The sequence below is a fragment of the Oxyura jamaicensis genome, chromosome 1 (genome assembly GCF_011077185.1).
Source record: "Oxyura jamaicensis isolate SHBP4307 breed ruddy duck chromosome 1, BPBGC_Ojam_1.0, whole genome shotgun sequence".
NCBI classification, from domain to species: domain Eukaryota; kingdom Metazoa; phylum Chordata; class Aves; order Anseriformes; family Anatidae; genus Oxyura; species Oxyura jamaicensis.
Window position 1 is genome coordinate 134,508,487 of NC_048893.1, and position 18,268 is coordinate 134,526,754.

Genomic DNA, 18,268 nt, shown 5'->3' on the forward strand with positions numbered 1-18,268 from the left:
ATTGTCAGGCTTTGTCACTCCTAGAAAAAGGCCCACCTTCTGGGGATTTCCTTTCCAAACTTTACCAAATAGGATGTGGGCCAAGTGTGCAGCAGCCTCCTGTGAGTTGTAACCTGTCTGATCTTAGAGTAAATCCCAGGAGACGTGAGTGAGATGGAGGCTGGGTGTCATTTTTAAGCTGTCTCAGTGCAATGTTCTTGTGTTCTGCCTGCTCTGGGAGCAAAGGGGAGATTCTCCAAAGCAAACTAAAATGCAGGTTGTTGCCCAGCACACGCAGAGTAGGAAACGCTGAGTGCCTCACACAAAAGCATGCTGTTGGAGTCGAGATAAAGTTACAGCAATTGTAGAGGAGGGCAGACACAAGTAGGGAAGTTCAGCTCCGTGCAGTTTTGGTTGCAGCTTCTTTGCATTTTGGTGGCTGCTTTTGTCTCAGCTTCCACGGCTCATGGCAGTCTGCTCTTTCATCCCTCTCTGAGCTGTCACCGTGCTCTCTCTGCTCCAAGATCTGTGGCTCTAGTGGCATCCCATGAGCTTTTGTGCTGTGGTAGCCTAAGTAGATACCATTTCTGCTATTAATATTTCATAACCAGTGACTAAACCATGATGGAAGCCTCCTTGGAGATGCTGATTGATAAACTAGCTCAAAGTTTTTCCAGTGTAATAGAAAAATTAGATGTCTTAACAGCTGCAATGGTCTCTTCTGTCTGCTGTCACTTTTTACTCTGTCTGGACTTTTTTTAAAAATCCCCTTTAACTAAAAGAAGACATGGAGGTTTTTACTTAAGTTTTTAAAGCAAATTTGATTTAAATCATAGGCATTAATAAGGATATGCCTTCAGGCTAGTCTTAAGTCTTGTTGGCATCTCTGCAATTTGTTGGGCCTTAATATTTTATAAACCTGATACCCAGGAATCTCAGGGATGGGAGCAGTTCTTTAAAAATTGCCTCGTGACTTTGTTGAAGCTCTTTCCAACCTTCCTTAAATACCGAGGTGTGCTTGTAGCACCGTGTCTGGAGGCTAAACCAATAATAATCAATGTTGTGGCTCCATACTTTTGCTGTATTCACGTCTTAAGCTCTTTGCAGAAAGAATGGTTTATATAGCACCTCGTATCCCAAATCTGCAAGCTCAAGGTTGACTTTGGAACAGCTGCCCTTTCTGATTTTGGGCTGCTTAAGCAAAGGATCCATCTTCCATCTTTCTGCAAATCCTCAGCCAGTAAGTTGTTTTGTCTCAGTTCCAGGAAGTCGTGCACGTTTATTATTAACAAAAATAAAATAAAATCTTGTTACACTGGCATATTTCAACAAGGAAATCTATGCTAAATGTCATAACACCTTTTGAATTAGTCGTGTGTGTGTGTAGGAAGCTGCCTAGCTGAATTGAAAAAGCACTGCTCTGAGTGGCATGGTTTGGGAGTTAGCAGTTCAGTTTTCTAGAACTCTTACAGGGGGGAAAAAAGTTGCAATTTTGTGGCTTAAAAATGGACCATTTTTAGGTTTCAAAAGTGATTATTAGCAGACATCTAAAGGAAGAATATATACATATTTTTCCTGTTTTATTTTTCTGAAGGCTTGAGTAAAGCAAAGAAAAAAAAGATCAAAGTTTGTTATGGATGGAAGTCACAACTGGTTTGGAAGATCACCTCACTTTTCTCCTAATGTGTCCTTAGAGTTTCAACTTGGGCTTGAACTGTTAGGTTTTTTTTTTTGTTTTTTTTTTTTTTTGTTTTTTTTTTTTTTAGACTGAAGTCAGTGCTCATGCTTCAACACTATAATTTTTGTTTGCAATTGATTACTGTTCCTTTCCCCCACCTTGATGAACAACCTGAAAGATGAGTGTGTGGGAGCTCTTGCAAACTGCTAATGACTTATTTTAAAAGGCAAAACATTAAATAAAACCTCTTCTCTTTAAGTGCACCATGGATTTTCAATGTCTGCAAGAAAGGAACTTCATTTATAGTACCCCTGGGGCTTTTTTTTTTTTTTTGACATAAATTGTGCAGGGGAGATCTAGTGTCCGTGGGGTGTAACTGAACTCAATTTTTTAGTGTATTAAAACTGTGCCTTCTTCTGGGGGATAGGAAGTAACCTGTTGGGCTGAAGATGCTCCTGCACTGGCAGACCTCAGTCAGTGGGATTAAGGGGGAAGTTAACTTCTGGCTGGGGGTTTGGAGCTGCAGTGCAAGGCACTGGCAAGCCTGGGCTTTGACTGTTTTCTGTTAGCGAGGAAGCTTGAGCCCTTGGAAAAGGACGAGAGAACAGGACTGTGTTCTGCTGGCTCCGAGCAGGGGCAATTTGTTGGTCCTGGTGGCTTCCCTGAACATCAGGCTGTATGTGCGTGATGGTTGCACCATAACCATGGTTGGCGGAGGCAAAGCAGAAGCTTACAAAGAATTGCCCCGCATGAACTACCTCCAGTGAAGCAAATCTGCAGTCTGTGTGTGTTAATGACTGATCAAGCTTGTGTGCTGAGAGTATTAGTGAAGTGCACATACAGGCACAGCCGTTGACCCACAAATTCATATGGTAACCAACCTCGGAGTAAGTACTTAAACTAAACAAAAAGTAAAGTTTCAAGAGGTGTTTTTTCCAAGTGTCCAAATAACCATCTCTTAACCACGCTGCCTAAAAGCAGTAGTACCAGCATATGATTTTAAAAATAGGCAGCTTTTTGCAAAGACTCGAGTGCTCTCTGAGAGCAGCTCTCCTTGTGAGCGGTATTGACAGATCTGGATGAGCTCAGCAAGGTGGTGTCACCGGTTATCCCCACAAACCGGTGTTTTGGGGAGTTTTGTGTTACTTTAAGCTATTTATCTGACACAGGAGTCCTAACAGCCACGGTGCTGTTAAACGAGGTGCTTTTTTTGTGGTTCGGGATGGCAGCTGTAGGCTAGACAAAGTGTTTCATATGGCATCGCACGTTGCTGTGACTGGCACTCCTGTTATTCCGTCAAGCATTTTGAGTCTAAGAAAAGAGTGTATTTGGAGAAGTGAAAGTGACGTGAAGCCAGAATTAGCTGGTGCTGTGTCTTGCTTAAACCTGAATGGAAAAGTTACAAAGTCAGGTGGCTGATGATTTAAAGAAGCCTCGTGTATGGTATAGCCTCGTATACTTGTGTGGTGAGCAGCAGCGCCGGCTTTCCCGGCCTGCTCATCCGCTGTGCTGCTCCTGTGTGGGTGTGAGCCAGTCCCTTGTCCTTCACTTCCACAGGAGGTGGGAGGTGTTCACGTCCCTCTTCGCAAATGTGTACGTTGCCAGGTTGTCATACATATGGTATGCGGTTAATTCTTCTCTTAATAGCAGCTTCAGTGATTTTAGAAGCAAACAGCTTACAAGTGGTTAACCCCTTGTGATTGTCTTGATGGAAATCACGTCATGAGAAGCAAGATAAAGCTTGGAGGGCATATTGCTGACGATTTTCTGAAACGGCCCCAAGAGTAGTGTAAAGTGAATGAAAAGGATCCTTTTGGTCTTGGTATTTTTGTGAAAGGGTGTTTTTCCACCTTGGGATTTAAAAGCCACCAAGAGTTGCTTTATGGTGATTATTTTGCATATGTCTAAACCAAGACTTCACTTTTTTTTAATAGGTTTTGTGGAAAACCTACTGGCTCAGTCTGAGAATCTTACTATTTTCTCTTTAGGTTGTATCTTTTGAGAAAGCCTGCAGAGAGGAATGGATGGCCAGAAATCAGCATAAATAGATTCATGCAAAATGGTTAAGGTAAAAGCAGTCTTATGGGATGTACTGTGGTTCTGATCATGTAAGTGAGATCAGCCTTTGGAAGAAGGTTTTACTCCTTACCTTTTTGCTGTTTTAATGCCAAGGGGTCTTGTAGCAAGCCCTCATGGTGTTAGTGGGTACAGTGGATGTCAGTGGGTCCTATTTTCCCACATGGTGGGGATTTGCTGCTGTTCAGCTGAAGTAAGTCCAACGGCACCTTGTGGACCAGGAGGGGATGTGAGCTCATCAACCACCTCTAGCGAGGCGTGCTGGGGTTAGGGCTGAGGTGGGATGCAAATGAGGCAGCAGATTCTGCTCGGGCACCATGTTGATACCACTGGTGCTAAAAAGATGGAAGGGATGGCAAAAATGTCAGATGAGAACAGCATTTGAGATCTGCCAGGAGCAGGCAGGGAGGCAGTGGGAGCAGAGTGAGGAGGCAGAGTGGGAATTGTAGGGTGAGCTTGGTTAGAGGAAGGTGAATCTTGTACTGGTTCTGGAGGGAGCACGGTAAGAGGCTGCCAAAGAGGCTGGGACTGGCTCCTGGGGGATGGTACAGGCATGGGAAGATGGAATAGGTCTCCTGTTGAGACTGTGGGTGGGTGTTGCAGTAACAGGACTTCTGTGATCACACGTCATGACCACAGGAAGTCACGGGGTTGTCATATTCCCACCTTGTCTGGCATCTGGATCACTGCATTTCCCTGGAAGCCATGACCAGTCTCACGTACAAGCACTAGTTGCCTCCTCAGAAAGGATTTCCTTGAAAATTCAGTCAACTTTTAAACTTCCTGTTCTGCAGGTAGGAGTCTGTCATGTTAGTAAATGGACGTGGCTTGGAGCAAAAAGACATTGCAGGGAGTATTGGGAAGTACTCCTTAAAACCTTTGAATGCCTTTTTGATGCAGGTTTTAGCCTGATTACCTTGCTCAAATGTCTTCAGTCTAGTCTTCTTAAGACTTTGCTTGGGCTACTGTCCTCATCAGAACATCCCAGAAACGTTTTTCAGGATGAAGGCTTCTTTACACTTCTGTAAACTTGCAAATATTTTTCAGATGACCAAAGGCTGGTGGCTGGGGTATGGTTTGTTGTTTTTAGCAAGAAAACAGGCTTATCTGTAGTTCACAGCTCTCCTTGTAGCTATTGTGGAGTCTTTGAAACCAAAGCCACACAGAGATGGTTATATTTCCTGCCTCTCCCTGTGTCAAACCCTGAAATGACAGTGTCAGCAAAGAGATTGCTGCTGCTTCTGCTTAATGAGTTTCTCTTGGGTTTCAGATTGAAGCCAGACTGCTGCAATGACAGATTAATAACTCCTTCTGCTAAACTTTAAGGCATATGCATCAGGGTGGGGGGAGTAATTATTGTCTGGGCTTTTTTCTCATATATAGGAAAGCCACTTTTCTTGCTAGTGCCTGAGCCAGGTGGTGATATTAGTGTAAAGGTTTCTTGAACCAAACAGCTTGACATGATTATTTTTTGGCCTCTGAGGAGCTCGTGGCCTCCTGTTTGAGGTATACAAAGTGTTTTTTGTGTGTATATATACACAAATGGAAAGAACAGTAGTGACAAAACATGATTGAATAGGAAGTTTTCTGTTAATAACACAGAGCTGCTCCCCCTGCTTATTTTTCTCAAGGTGCCTGCTAGTGTGGTCATAAGTATGCCTGGGGAGAAAATAAATAAATAAAATCACATTAAAAAAAAAATAAAATCTGTGTTTGGGTTTTCCCTTGTCTGGTTTAGAAGTCTGTTGAAAGAGATGCTTGGACCCTGCCCCTGCAGCAGGGGATGGGACCAGTCGCAGCTGGTGCTGGGTTATGAAGCCACTTCTGCATGGGGAAGGAAAGAAGGAGAGAACTGCCCTGCGGTTGGAGTCAGTGTTTCTGTGGTTGCCCATTGCTGCTCATGCCTCCAGGAGTATGTGTGGCTTTAGTATGTGTCGGGTGTTCATCGCTATGGGCTTGATTGCTAAGAAGGAATACTTATTTCTGGAAGTACAAAGAATCTTTTAAAATATGTATAAAACACTTGACAGCAAGTGCTTTAAGAATGTTGCCTGAGATGATAATTGTGCTATAATTGAACTTGAAGGCGCGCAGACAGTTTACTTGCAGACTCTTACCTGTAATCTCTGACAAACACTTAGAAGTTGCCTTTTATAACTGCAGTATCTTTTGTGTGAGGGTGTTTCTTGAAGTCGTCCTCTATGGCTTGTCCAAGCTGTTCCACTGAGTCATTGCTGAAGCTGGGAGCTGTCAGGAGCCTTGACTCACAGTCCCATGCTTGGTCCAGAGGGCACATGCCCTTACCACAGGACAGCAATTTCTTCCAGGAAAGGTGGTAAATATATGGATTTTGTTCAACTCTTATCTGAATGTTAGATTCCAGGGACAAGAGGGTGGGGGAACACAATGAACAATTTTTCTTGCTGGTCATCAATTTGCTGTATGCTCGTGGTCACGTTTGCAGTCACCACCTTGCTAATAGTGTCTACTCATCCCTCCCAATTAATAGGAATGCACTCATGGTTCTGGGGTTATCACTGCCCTGTGTAAATGTGCAGCTCTGTGAAACAGTAGTTTTTCAGATCACTGACCGTCAAAGCAGTCCTCTGTCTTTTGGTAGTTATATTTTTAAATGACTTTTTCCTATCTTTAACCCGTTCTTTAACCCCATTGTCATTAAAGTACATCTGCTGCCTTCTGTAGTTCATACTCTTTTGACTGTGTCACTTCACATGAGTATGTAGATCACCCTAATATGACATGACCTGAAGAAGAATGAAATCTCCTAAGACAAAAGCAGAGCCACCAGACTTAACAGTTAGTCAGGAGGCGTATTTGGCCATCAGACACTCCTGTGGTCTTCCTGGAAACTGAGGTTTTAGAGAAGGCAGCAGTGTGCATAGGGTGTGTGTGTGTGTCTGGCAACATCAAGTTAACAAGTTAATTTGATACATGGGTACTGTGCAGCACCTCCAACCTTTTTGAGTAATCTGTGTGTTTAAATACAGAGCTATGCCTAGGTTGGTTTACTGATTTTTTTTATTATTATTATTTTTTAAGTGAATAAAATAGTTATTACAAAAGTGCCCTTGATAGCATACCATTTGCTGTGCCTACAAGGAAGAATTAGTGCAGAGTGACATTAATCCACACCTTGTTTGCATGTCTTTTAATGTCCTTATCTAAAATGGTCTTAAGGCAATGACAAAGCATAACCTTGAATCTGTTATTCAACACTTCAGTTTCTGGATATCCCCAAAGTTTCCTTCAGACTTCAAGACCTGGTACCGCATGCTTCCATTTCCCCTTGGAAAAAATGCTCCTTCACTGAAATGTGGTGAGGGCTCATCCTGTAGTTATGCTGCTGAACCTAAACCGCCAAAGACAAAGATTATTTTCAAAACAAGTCTCATCTTTTGCAGAGACGTGACGAGCTGATGAATCCTGTGCTGGAAGCACTGCACCATTAAGAAAGTCATCAATGGCAGGTGGTGCTGAGTGCAAGACACAGAGGGCTGAAGCTCAGCAGTGTCTGAGTTGCACCTTCTTCAAGGGGTTGTACAGCAGCGTCCCTCTGTACTGCAGTACGTGGAAAGCACGGCGAGTGGCAAGCACACGGTACAAAGAAAGCATGTTGCTAGCTGGTCTGCAGGTGGGACCTAATATTTGATCTGATTATTTCAGGTGCAGCACTGCTGGCTCAGTTCTGGATCAGAAACAATGCTTGAATTCTTTTCTTTGTAAGAAGTGTTGAAACTTCCTGATAAATGACTGAAAGGTGAAGGTGTGGGTTGTCAAGTTCAGAGGCTGACCCTGTATTAGGAAAAACACTTCCTGTTTTCTTAAACTATGGCATCTCTATGCACACAAACATCATACAGTAAAATAAGCCGTGTGATAAATACTGTGTATTATGTTATTACTATTAGCCTTCTGCCTTGAAAATATTTGAGCAGGGCTTTCTCTCATCCATCTTGCTGGTATTATATCTTTTTGTTTCTTGGTCCACAAGCTGGTAAAAAGTTCATTTTGGGTGTATAGAGGAAAAATCTAGGCTCTCGAATGTTACAAAATCCTTTTTTACATACTTGCTTTTGAAAAACACGGAAGTATTGCTCTTGCCATCACCTTGGAGCACTGGGAAGGCAGCGTCCCACAAGTACCCAGCAAATGCTCTGTGCCTCTCTGGCTGCACATCAGCAGTGCTCCATTTAAACCAAGCTCCAAAGCCATAGAAATGCACAAGGCTGGCAATTAAAAAGCAAAATTGCTTTTAAAGGAACCTTTGCAATATCAAGTACCTGTCTGGGGGTTCAAATATTTGCAGGAAAGAGTATAAATCTCAGAATTCACCCAGGTGGAAGGACCTCTGGAGGTGGTCTCATCCAGCCCTCTGCTCAAAGCAGGCCCCTGCAGGCTGCATCACTTAGGGCCATGGTTGTGTGAGTTTCGATTGTATGCAAGGATAGAGATTATGCAGCCGGTCCTGGTGCTTATCTGCTTTGCTGCGTGGTGGCACTTTCTTAGATTTTGTGTGTGTGCTGCAATGCATTTGTTGCTTTTAGACCTAATCACCACGTACTTTTCAGAGAAGTCTCTTTATTCTCTGTCTTCCCAGCAGGTAGCTGTAAACAGCAGTCAGGCCTCCACCGAGTCTCCTTCTTGCTGAAATGCAGTTCGTACAAATTGTGCCCCACAGGGGTGGTGCCTCAGTAGACTGTGCCCAGTTCTCTGCTAGGAGTGGACAGAAGAAAAGATATCTACAGGTTTGAGTTCGCCCACTGATCAAGTTCAGATTCACAGTCTGAATTCACTGACTGAGCTGTGTGTCTTGCAGTGTGGATCCACCACTTCTGAAGGCTGCTGACTGTTAAAGCTCCCTAAAATCTCAGGGCTAATTCTTCAGAAGAGGACTTGGCTGGAAAACCACACGACACTCGGCCCTGACCTGGGACAGGCCCAGTTAGTTAGTGGTTGTGCATGCCTGAGCTCAGTCTCACAGCAGTGACTTCTGTGCTCAAACAAAAGCAAAAGTAAATACACCACTTAAAGCGCTGTTTTGTTGGATTGGTGTTAACTGCCTCTGAAGTTTTTATCATCAGTAGAGATTCATTTTTTTTAAAAAAAGGAAAAGAATAGTCCTAGCTTTTTAATGCTTTATTTGCAGTAACATGTTCTTTGTGTCCCAGCTGCATGATTGGCATTGTACAGGCAGCGCAGTGGCAGAAATGCTTTCTCTGCTAGAAGTGAGAATGCAAGTCGTGCATAAGCAAGACATTAAGTATTAATTTCTGAATTTATCTTTCCTGAGTCTTTATGAGCAGTGATGTAAATCTGCAACCATTACCACAAACAAAATTTGAAAGTAAGGCTCTTCTAAAGTTTTGTAGTGTTTATAGTTCACTTTTAGCTCGCTCTTGTGACAGTCTTGCAGTAAAAGGCAGTGCTGGTTTAGTGGCCCTTGAGGTTTCTTTTTAAAGAGCTAAAATGTTCAAGTGTTCAGACAAATATTTGCTCCATTGATCCAAGTTCTCTATAAACTCTTCATCAGTGAACCTGTGCAGGATGAAAGTAGCACGGGGACCGTGTTATTCCTAGCCTCCGTCCCTCCTCTTGCCTCCAAATGAGCAGTAGTGCTGTACCAAATTTGTGCATCCTAGAAATTGCTGCTAAAGTAAGTAGAGTATCCCACTAAGCTTGCCCATCAAGTGGCTCCAAGTCTTTTTCCTTTATGGCCTTTTTCTGCAGCCGTGACTCTGTTGCTCTGGAACTGGTTGAAGTCAGGTATCTAGAGAGAGTTCATAAGAGATGAACTCACCCTCTGTATAACACGTGATGAAAGGCATCGCTTGTGAAGCTGTAAATTAGGCTGTTCAGTCTGCCTAAAAGGTGCTTAGGTCGTCAGTTGTTTGGGACCTTGGGAGGATGAGTAGGTATATAAGTTTTCTTAATATTGCTTTATCAGGTTAAAAAATAAAAATAAAAAATGTGGAAGTGATCTAACAAGTCCAGAAACTTATTAGTGCGTAAAAGAGTTGATGTTCATCGGAAACATGAATGCTTCCATACGCTTTTCCATACAGACTTTGAAGCTTTTTAGAAAAGTATGAGTGATTTTAGCCTTTCTGCAGCTCGATTCTGTTAAGTGTACCCAGCCTAGAGTATTTCACTTCGGTGTTCAAAACCTGTCATTTATGGACAATATAAATATAGCACTGTTCCTGTACCTTTGTGAGATTAGGGAACTCTTCTGCTCTTTTGATCTGTCTTCTGAACCGCCAGTTGCTTAGGAAAAGCAGTAGCTGCAGACCTTGGTCTTGGCCGCATCCTGCTGGTGGTGGTTTTCCCAAGGTTAAAGGTGGGGGTAGAGCTGCAAGACAGCCTGACAGCAGGGATCAGAGGTTCCTAAACTGCATGGTCCTCGGTGTGAGGGTCTTACAGCTTGCTGTCATATCAGTAGAAAGTGTATGAATGCAGGATATTTCCCAGTAGCTGTGGTAGCTGGGCCATGGGACAACGAGGGTTAAAGTATGCTTAACTTCAAACAGCGAGTATGAGTTTCAGGTATAATTGTTGTAGCCTCAAAACCAGATTTAAAATAACTGATATATTTTATTACAGGGGGAAAATGTATGAGTGGCTTATATCCAGTTCCGTAATACAATCACATCCTGCTCCCTCCAGTGCATCCTCCTAATACAATAGCAACAAAGGTTTCCCTATCTGCTTTTGAAATGAATGCATTGAATGATGCTCTCTGAGCCTAAGAAGCTATTATGTCAGCCTAGTAGTAGTAGTACGGATCTGGTTTTGTGCCACTGCTACGTATACAAGCTAATCTGTAGAGTTTTTATTCTTACTCCTGATTTACTACAGGGTTTTGGCTGATCCCGGTTAGATTGATTTTTAAGACTGAAAACCTTCTGGGGGTATTGTATGAGCTTGGTTCTCTCTGTCTAGGGATGAGGAGGGTGAGAACAGCAGAAAGTTTTGGCGGTTTGACTAGTTGGGCTGGTGGAAAACACCTGTAGCCATTATTGGCAGTGCAAATGGCTTGAAGCTGGCTGGCTGTAGCCTGTCACTTTGTGTATAGCTGTGTTGCATCCATGACGTGTAGCTGAAAAATACTCTGGGGTCATGAGGAAGCATGCTCCGTAACTCTGTATGTCAATTGTTAGCAGCTGAAATTTCAGAAAGTAGTCTTATCTTGCCCAAGTCTTCGTCCCATGTGTTCTCTTTGAGTATACATACCTCTTTTCTAAACGAAATAAGTGCTAATCCTCCAATTAGGTTTTAATGATCATGCTGCCATTATGGTGTATTGATGGCAGAGAAGGGGCACAAGTGGGTAGCCACCCACTCGAGCATTACAGCTATTGTGTTATACCTCCTTTTACATTAAAACTATCTTTCCACTCTGAACCTGAGGAGAATGAGGAGGATTACTTTGGCTGGAGTTTTTTTTTTTTTTTTTTTTTTTTTTTTTAATTGCAGTTTGATTACTCTTTAGTCCATGCCATAAAGATAAGGTTTTTTTGGTGCTGTGTATTTTTTTTTTTCTTGTTATACCTCATTTATGCTCTGGCTAACACCTGTCAATTTTATGTACCATCTGGGGGGGGAAAAATCTATGGGTGCAGATTGGTCACAGGCAGCAAAGCCAGCATTAACTACTGACCTGTCAACAAAAGGATCATTTCTTTACTGATAAATATCCATCATCACCTTGCAGCTGTCTGCAATGTGGATTAAATCACAGATTGTTTTAAGGTGGCGGGGAGACTTTAAGAGGGCATCAATTTGTGTACTTAGCAGGCCAAAGCCACTCTGACTATTCTTATCCATCTTTCGGTGGAGTCATTCGACAGGACCATTAAAAAGGAATGATGCTCAGATTAAACATACGTCCCCAGATTTCTGGCATTGTCCTTCTGTTAAGTTACCTTTTGTATTTCTTCCTCATGCTGATGTATCTCTTGTTGATAATGTTTTCTGGTAGGATTTTATTTAGGCTGAGTGACTATTGGATTCGTGAATCCCGTCATATCTCCTGTGATTCCTTGTTGTTTTGTTGTTTTTTTCCCCCCTTTGTTTTTATTTTGTGAAAGACATGCAGCTGACTTTTGTGCATGTAATATGAATTTTAGCTGCAGAATTTACAAATATGCAGGATTCTGCATCTGCCAGTGTTAGCTGGCTTAGAGTTGCCAGGCAAAAAAAAAAAAAAAAAAAAAGCTGCATCATTGCTGCAGCTGTGTTCCAATCTTTTACAGCAAATGCTTTCAGTTAAGTTATGGTCTCATGTTTTCAGCAGTTATTTGTCAGCAGTGGTATATCTACTGAGTTCTGCCCTTAAGAAGGTGAAATCCATTTGTTGTGTCCCAGTGCTTGGCCTCTAGCACAACTCAGCGTTTACACATTAGAGGTGTGAATGAGGGTGAGGAAGAAGAGACGTGAAAGTGAGTATTTATTTTTGTCACTTTAGGCAGAAACCAGATTTTACAAACTCATCAGTAGTTTCAATGTGCTTGGGGCATCTCTTCCTTTGCAGGAAACTGGAAGTAGCAATTGACTGCTATAAGTGTCTGGTGCTTGTGAGGTTCTTGCGTTATACCTTAGCCGATATTCAAAACTCAGCAGCTAGGTAGAGGAGTGGCAGATCAGCCTCATGGATTTTTAACTCTCCTCTTCCAGGACTCATCGTTGGGGTGATCCTGCGGTACGGGACTCCCTCTACCAGTGGCCACGATAAACCATTCAGCTGCTCGCAGGAGGACAGGCCGTTTACAACCCTGCTGGTCAACGTCAGCGGGAAGTTCTTCGAATATACGCTCAAAGGGGAGATAAGCCCTGGGAAGATCCACAACGTGGAGCAAAATGACATGTTGCGAAAGGTGAGGCTAGACCATTGCTTGTGAACGTGTGCTGCTTGGCTGTTTTTTCTGCAGCTCCCTCCTTCCCATGCCATTTGGATGTTAGGTAGTTTCAAATGTCTGCATATCTGGTGGTAACAACACTTCAGTGCTGAATTCAAAAGCACCTTCTGTGCTCTAGCGCTGCTGGCAGAGCTGTGTTCTGCTGCCAGTGTGTAGCTCTTCCCCAAAGCCCTTGATTGCTGCTGGAGGCTTAATGTACACTGCTAACATCTGTACAACTCGTGAAAGCTAGCTGAGCAAAAAAGGCCTTCGTTATCATCTCTGATGCTGCCTTCTGTAATACAATACATGGAAGAAAATGAACAGTGATTGTTTCTTTGTTTTGTCCTTGGGTTATTTTCAGGAAATAGTTGCTGCTTACATCTCTGTAATCTACCAAATAAGAAAATCTGGTATTGGAAATGAAATTCATTTATCAACTGTTGCTTGCATCTGCTATTTCACTACTTCTATTCAATAGCTGGAATTAAACACCCTTTCAGTGTAGCAAAGCTAGACTTTGAGGTATAGGATTGCCACTTTAGGACTGTAACCTAAAAATACTTTTCTGTGACTGCAAAGAGAACGTAGGTGACTGTTCATATATGTACCTGTCTGTTAGAGACAACTGAAACTAATCCCATTCTGGGAGGGCAAAGCTGTGTTTATATTCTAGCTTGTGTTTAGACACAAGGTGGAGAGGGCCTAGATAGCCTCATGTGTGAGGGTCTTGTTTTAATTCTAAATGTTTGGTTTTATTCCTTAGTCTAGTGCAGTCTGTCATGGGTATCTGCAGTATCCACTGAAATATTTGGAAGTGATGAGTGATCCCAGTTCCTGAAAAATGGACTTGTATATGACTTGGCTGCCTGGGGGTGGGGGAACACGCAACAACAAGAAGTACAAATATGTGACTGTCATGTACCACAATAAGAGATACTTTCTCCAGTATCCTTTCTATTAGATTTTTTATTATTATTTCAAAAAGGGGACTGTAAGGCTGTAATTACTGATGAATGCGATGTTTGTTTTCCTAGATGCTCTTCAGTATGAAGAGCTGCAGCTTTTTGCTGCTGCATCCATATAGAGCAGGCCAATATTCTGGAAGGTCGACTTGGCCAAATGTTTATTTCAACACCTAGAAATAATTGTTGTCAAAAAATGAAAGAGGAAAAAGACTTGGATTTTTTTTGTTTGGTTCTAATTAGTTTCACACTTTTATTCTTTTAGGTAACATTTGACCCAGAAGTCTTTTTCAACATTCTGTTGCCTCCTATTATCTTTCATGCTGGTTATAGCCTGAAGAAAGTAAGTGTAATCATTTCCTGAGGAAAATAGCCTTTTCTTAATGAGAGACTGCTCATCTGGTCAGGATCAGGATTTGTTCAGGAGCACGTGTGACAATAAGAAAAATCTGGTTTCCTGCATAGATGGTTAGGTCATACTGTTTTAAGTGAAAATGTGCCTTTTTTTTTTTTTTTTTTTTTTTTTTTTTAAAAAAAAAAAGAAACCAAAACAAAAAGACACACAACTATAAACGTATTAAATTGATTTGATTTCCTTTGAATATAACCAGAGGTTAATATCAGTTACATTTAAAGTAGAAGATGTCCTGCTATGAATCATGTTGGTCCTTCTCTAATGTCCAAAATGCAGTAAATTACCCTGAGAAGTGGACCCAAACCTGAATCGCAGTGGGGGTGTTCTAGATTCTGGATGACAGAAGGTCTGGATTATGACATCTTCAAGTGGTGCTTGCTTTTATTTTTGTAGCTAACCCTTACATCTATGTATTATATCTAGATACTTGTTATAAAAATATTACTGGAAAGTTTCGTGTCAGTGAGCTCCATGTAAGATTCAATACTTAGTTTGGATTTGATATATTCAATTTATTGAAGTTGGACAGAACTTTCATTGCAGTAATCAAAAGATTTCTCTAGAAAGCACAAATAAAGGCAAGTGTAATAATGCACTGTATGTTTTTGAACAAGTGATATAACTTCTTTAAATGAGTATGTAAATCTGTTTTCTTATGCAGAGACACTTTTTCAGGAATTTGGGGTCAATTTTGGCCTACGCCTTCTTAGGAACAGCAGTCTCTTGTTTTATCATTGGGTAAGTGAAATCTGTACTATCTGTTGCTATTTTTGCTAAAGCTGAAAAGTTCACATTGAGCTATCTAGATTGTCTTAATTTTCTGATTTGTTTGATATTTTTTTAATTTGTGAATTTTCCAGACAGAATTAAGAGAAACTTCTGCAGAGATCTGACTTTTAAACAATGCTGCACCTTCAAACAATATTATCAAGTTCAATTGTCAACAATACTGAATCACTTGACGAGAGCACTAGAGAGCAGCATTCTGTTTTTAATGTCATGTTACAGTACAGAGTGAAAGGTTGTTAGATTCCTATTTGAATTAACTTTATCCTGAATTGTAGCCACTACTTGTAATAGAATTGTAGCTCTCAGACTTCTAGAGATGTTCCTTCCACTGCATGCATTCTCTCTCCCCCTTCACCCCCTGATGGATGTGTATGCATAATTTTATATGTATATGTACACACACATTTGGTTAATCACATTGGTTTACTTGCATACGATCACTTGTGCAGCTAGTACAGCTGCACAAGTGATCGTATGCATAGAGAGAAATACAGAGTTGCATTTGCGACTTTGGTTCGTGTCTTTCAGTTTCACTAAAGAGAAATATGTTAAAAGCTATTCTTAGTTCAGAGCTTTTTCTGTGTCTTTGTGTACTGTGGGAGAACCAACACTGAGGGGAATTCTTAGCACAGAAATGTTCCCTGCGGTGGAAAAAGGAAGCAGCCTGTGGAGTTTGTGCTAGTTGTATGAACAGATCTTATGCTGTTTGCTGGTTTTAACTGTTAAATGCTGGATCGTATCTCACTCTTTACTCAGTTCTTAGGAGAGAGAGGGAACTTAATTTTGAGAGCATAGTGTTAAACTGTAGCAGTGTCTCATGGAACTCTAGAATAACAAAGCCCACCTGAAATATTGTTGCTTGTGGTTTTTCTTTGCCTGTCTGGAATGTGCCAGCTTGTTTGACTTGGACTGTTTTATCCTCTCTCTTCAGGAATCTCATGTATGGGGTTGTGAAACTGATGAAGTTGGTGGGACAGCTCTCTGGTAAATTCTATTATACAGACTGCCTCCTCTTTGGAGCAATAATATCTGCCACTGATCCAGGTAGCTTGCTGAACAACTTTTAATAATCTCTTCCCAAAGATCCTGTTGCTAGGATTGTTGGCCATGTAGCACAGATATATTAATTGTATTTTATTTTCAGTTATATTGAGCTAGTATCTCTGATCTTCTGTGAAATGCACACAAATGCTGGGTGCTGTGAAAGTTGTTCTCTCAGTTCGTTGATGTGATAGTATGTTTGGGGACAAATCCATCTTTCCTGTTCATTATATGTTATTTTAAATATTTTTCCCTAGTAGATTTTTGTTTAATGTGCTTCTAATTTAAGGCTGAAAATTAATGAAATTATTATACTGTCTGGATAGCAGGACTTCTGTAGCTATGTTTCTTGGGACCTTGGATATTTTAAGAGCTGTATTTGAGTAGGTTTTGTTTGGTTGTTTTTTCTTCACTCAAATCATGTTCATGTTATATAAATTCAAGCAGAAGAATGCTCTTCTGCAGATTATCTTTACCTTTTGGCAATAAATAAATAAATAAATTACTCATTCCTGAAAGTCCAGCATGTTCACAAAGGTGTCTGCACTTGACAAGTGAGTCTGGAGAGCTGGTGTGTGTGAAGGGCCAGGGGAGGGAGTGTTGAAGTATGAAGCTTGATGTTTAAAACAGATTCTATGATGACCTCGGTGTTGGTTGGTGTAAAAATGGGAAGTGCTCCTGTGATTGAGCTGAGCTCTGAACACAGTTGCACATGATTTTGGCCTTTATGCAAAAAAGAAGTACCATGTGATTTTTCTTTTTTGAAGCTCATATATGGGAACATCTTCAAAATCATTCTCTCATGTCAGACTGAAATGTTTGTGAAAAGACTGATATAAATATTTAGCAGTCTTCCCCATTTCAAATCTTACATCATTTTACACTCCTGTGGCATAGTAAGTGTTTTGGCTTACAGCTTTTAACAATATGACTGAACTAATAAAGTCATGTCAACAATCCATGCAGCCTTTAAAAGTAGCAAGGGCTGCAGAATGTTTTTGAAGGTTTCTTTTTTTCAGTAGAAGTTTCATCTGCACTGTGCCCCGTGATCATGGGGGACTTTGCAGATGGGAGGACTACAGAGCTCCTTCCTAATGGAGCTGCTTTAAAACTGATGGTGAAGCTGCTTACCTGTAGATAAATGTGGCTGGTCTGTTTCCCAGTTTGATTTTGGTCCTGCACTTCAGTTTTGGGTTTTGTTGCATAAGGCAAACTGGAAAGTCTACTCTGTCACAACTCACAGTTGTTCCTGAAGTCAGACAGTGTGTTTTTTCTTTTTTTCCTCTTTCTGTAGTTACCGTGCTAGCAATATTTAATGAGCTGCATGCTGATGTTGATCTCTATGCCCTTCTGTTTGGGGAGAGCGTGTTGAATGACGCTGTTGCCATTGTATTATCTTCGTAAGTAGCTACCTGTTCTGAATTTGTTCTAATTCTGTTCTGAAATTAACTTAATCGTTTTAGGTATTTTTCTCAGAAAAAGCATTTATTTTAGACATGCTATTTTAAATTTAAGTGGATCATCTTGAACTGAATTAGTAAATATTACAAGCATTTGCCAAGATACCTCATGCATAACAAGCACCAGAAAGAAAAGTTTGCTTTCAGTTTGGGTTTGTCTTTTCTGCTGTTCAGGTGTTGCTGTCAGAGTAAAACCTTCCTGATGCCACATCTAACTTGTCATTGTATTACTCTGTTCCTAGATCGATAGTTGCCTACCAGCCAACAGGTGAAAATACCCATGCTTTTGATGCCGCAGCATTTTTCAAGTCAGTTGGTGTTTTCCTGGGGATTTTCAGTGGTTCTTTCATGATGGGAGCAGTGACAGGAGTAGTGACAGCTCTGATATCCTTTTTCATGCTTAGCTTTTCCAGATAAGCTGCCACATTCACGCGCTAATGGAGCTCACCTATTTCCAGCAGTAGCAATGGTGACTCAAGCTTGTTTTAACCTGATTGTGAAGATGTGACCAGCATTCACATGACATCTGCCTCTAGAAAGGCGTATAGGTATCCATAGAAATCCCATTTTTCTGGAGTAACTGTGGCCACACTAGAAGTTTTAGTGATGTTGCTGCATGCATTGTGCTGCCAAAAGATTTAAAGTCAAGGGGGAGCCCTAAATAGACACATCATAATGTTGAGTTTCTTTTTAGGAATTACAAAAAAAGTTTTCATTACGGAGGCTTGAAAGACATCTCATAGGATAACCGGTGTTTTGGTTTTCTTCAGCAAAATCCTTAATAGCTATTTCTGACCCTAATGGGCTCTTTCTGAGTTCTGCATTTAACCTTTCTGCTGGAAATCTTGTATCATGTGGCTTGGATAAGAGTATCTCTACCAGAGTTAACATCGTAGCATTACGTGCTTTGCTTGACCTGTCCTGCTCTCTTGAAGCTTAGTCTATTTGAT

At 41.2% G+C, this 18,268-nt stretch overlaps 1 protein-coding gene across 4 annotated transcripts in view; it reads left to right on the forward strand.

Moving 5' to 3' along the window:
• Nucleotides 1-18,268, forward strand: part of SLC9A7 (solute carrier family 9 member A7) — a 79,784-nt gene that overhangs the window by 30,143 nt on the left and 31,373 nt on the right. For all 4 annotated transcript variants that reach the window (XM_035314963.1, XM_035314971.1, XM_035314948.1 and 1 more), the window contains 6 exons: nucleotides 12,428-12,627; nucleotides 13,879-13,956; nucleotides 14,690-14,766; nucleotides 15,749-15,861; nucleotides 17,153-17,258; nucleotides 17,561-17,702. In XM_035314963.1, the coding sequence (XP_035170854.1) occupies nucleotides 12,428-12,627; nucleotides 13,879-13,956; nucleotides 14,690-14,766; nucleotides 15,749-15,861; nucleotides 17,153-17,258; nucleotides 17,561-17,702 (716 nt within the window). The remainder of the gene's footprint in view (nucleotides 1-12,427; nucleotides 12,628-13,878; nucleotides 13,957-14,689; nucleotides 14,767-15,748; nucleotides 15,862-17,152; nucleotides 17,259-17,560; nucleotides 17,703-18,268) is intronic.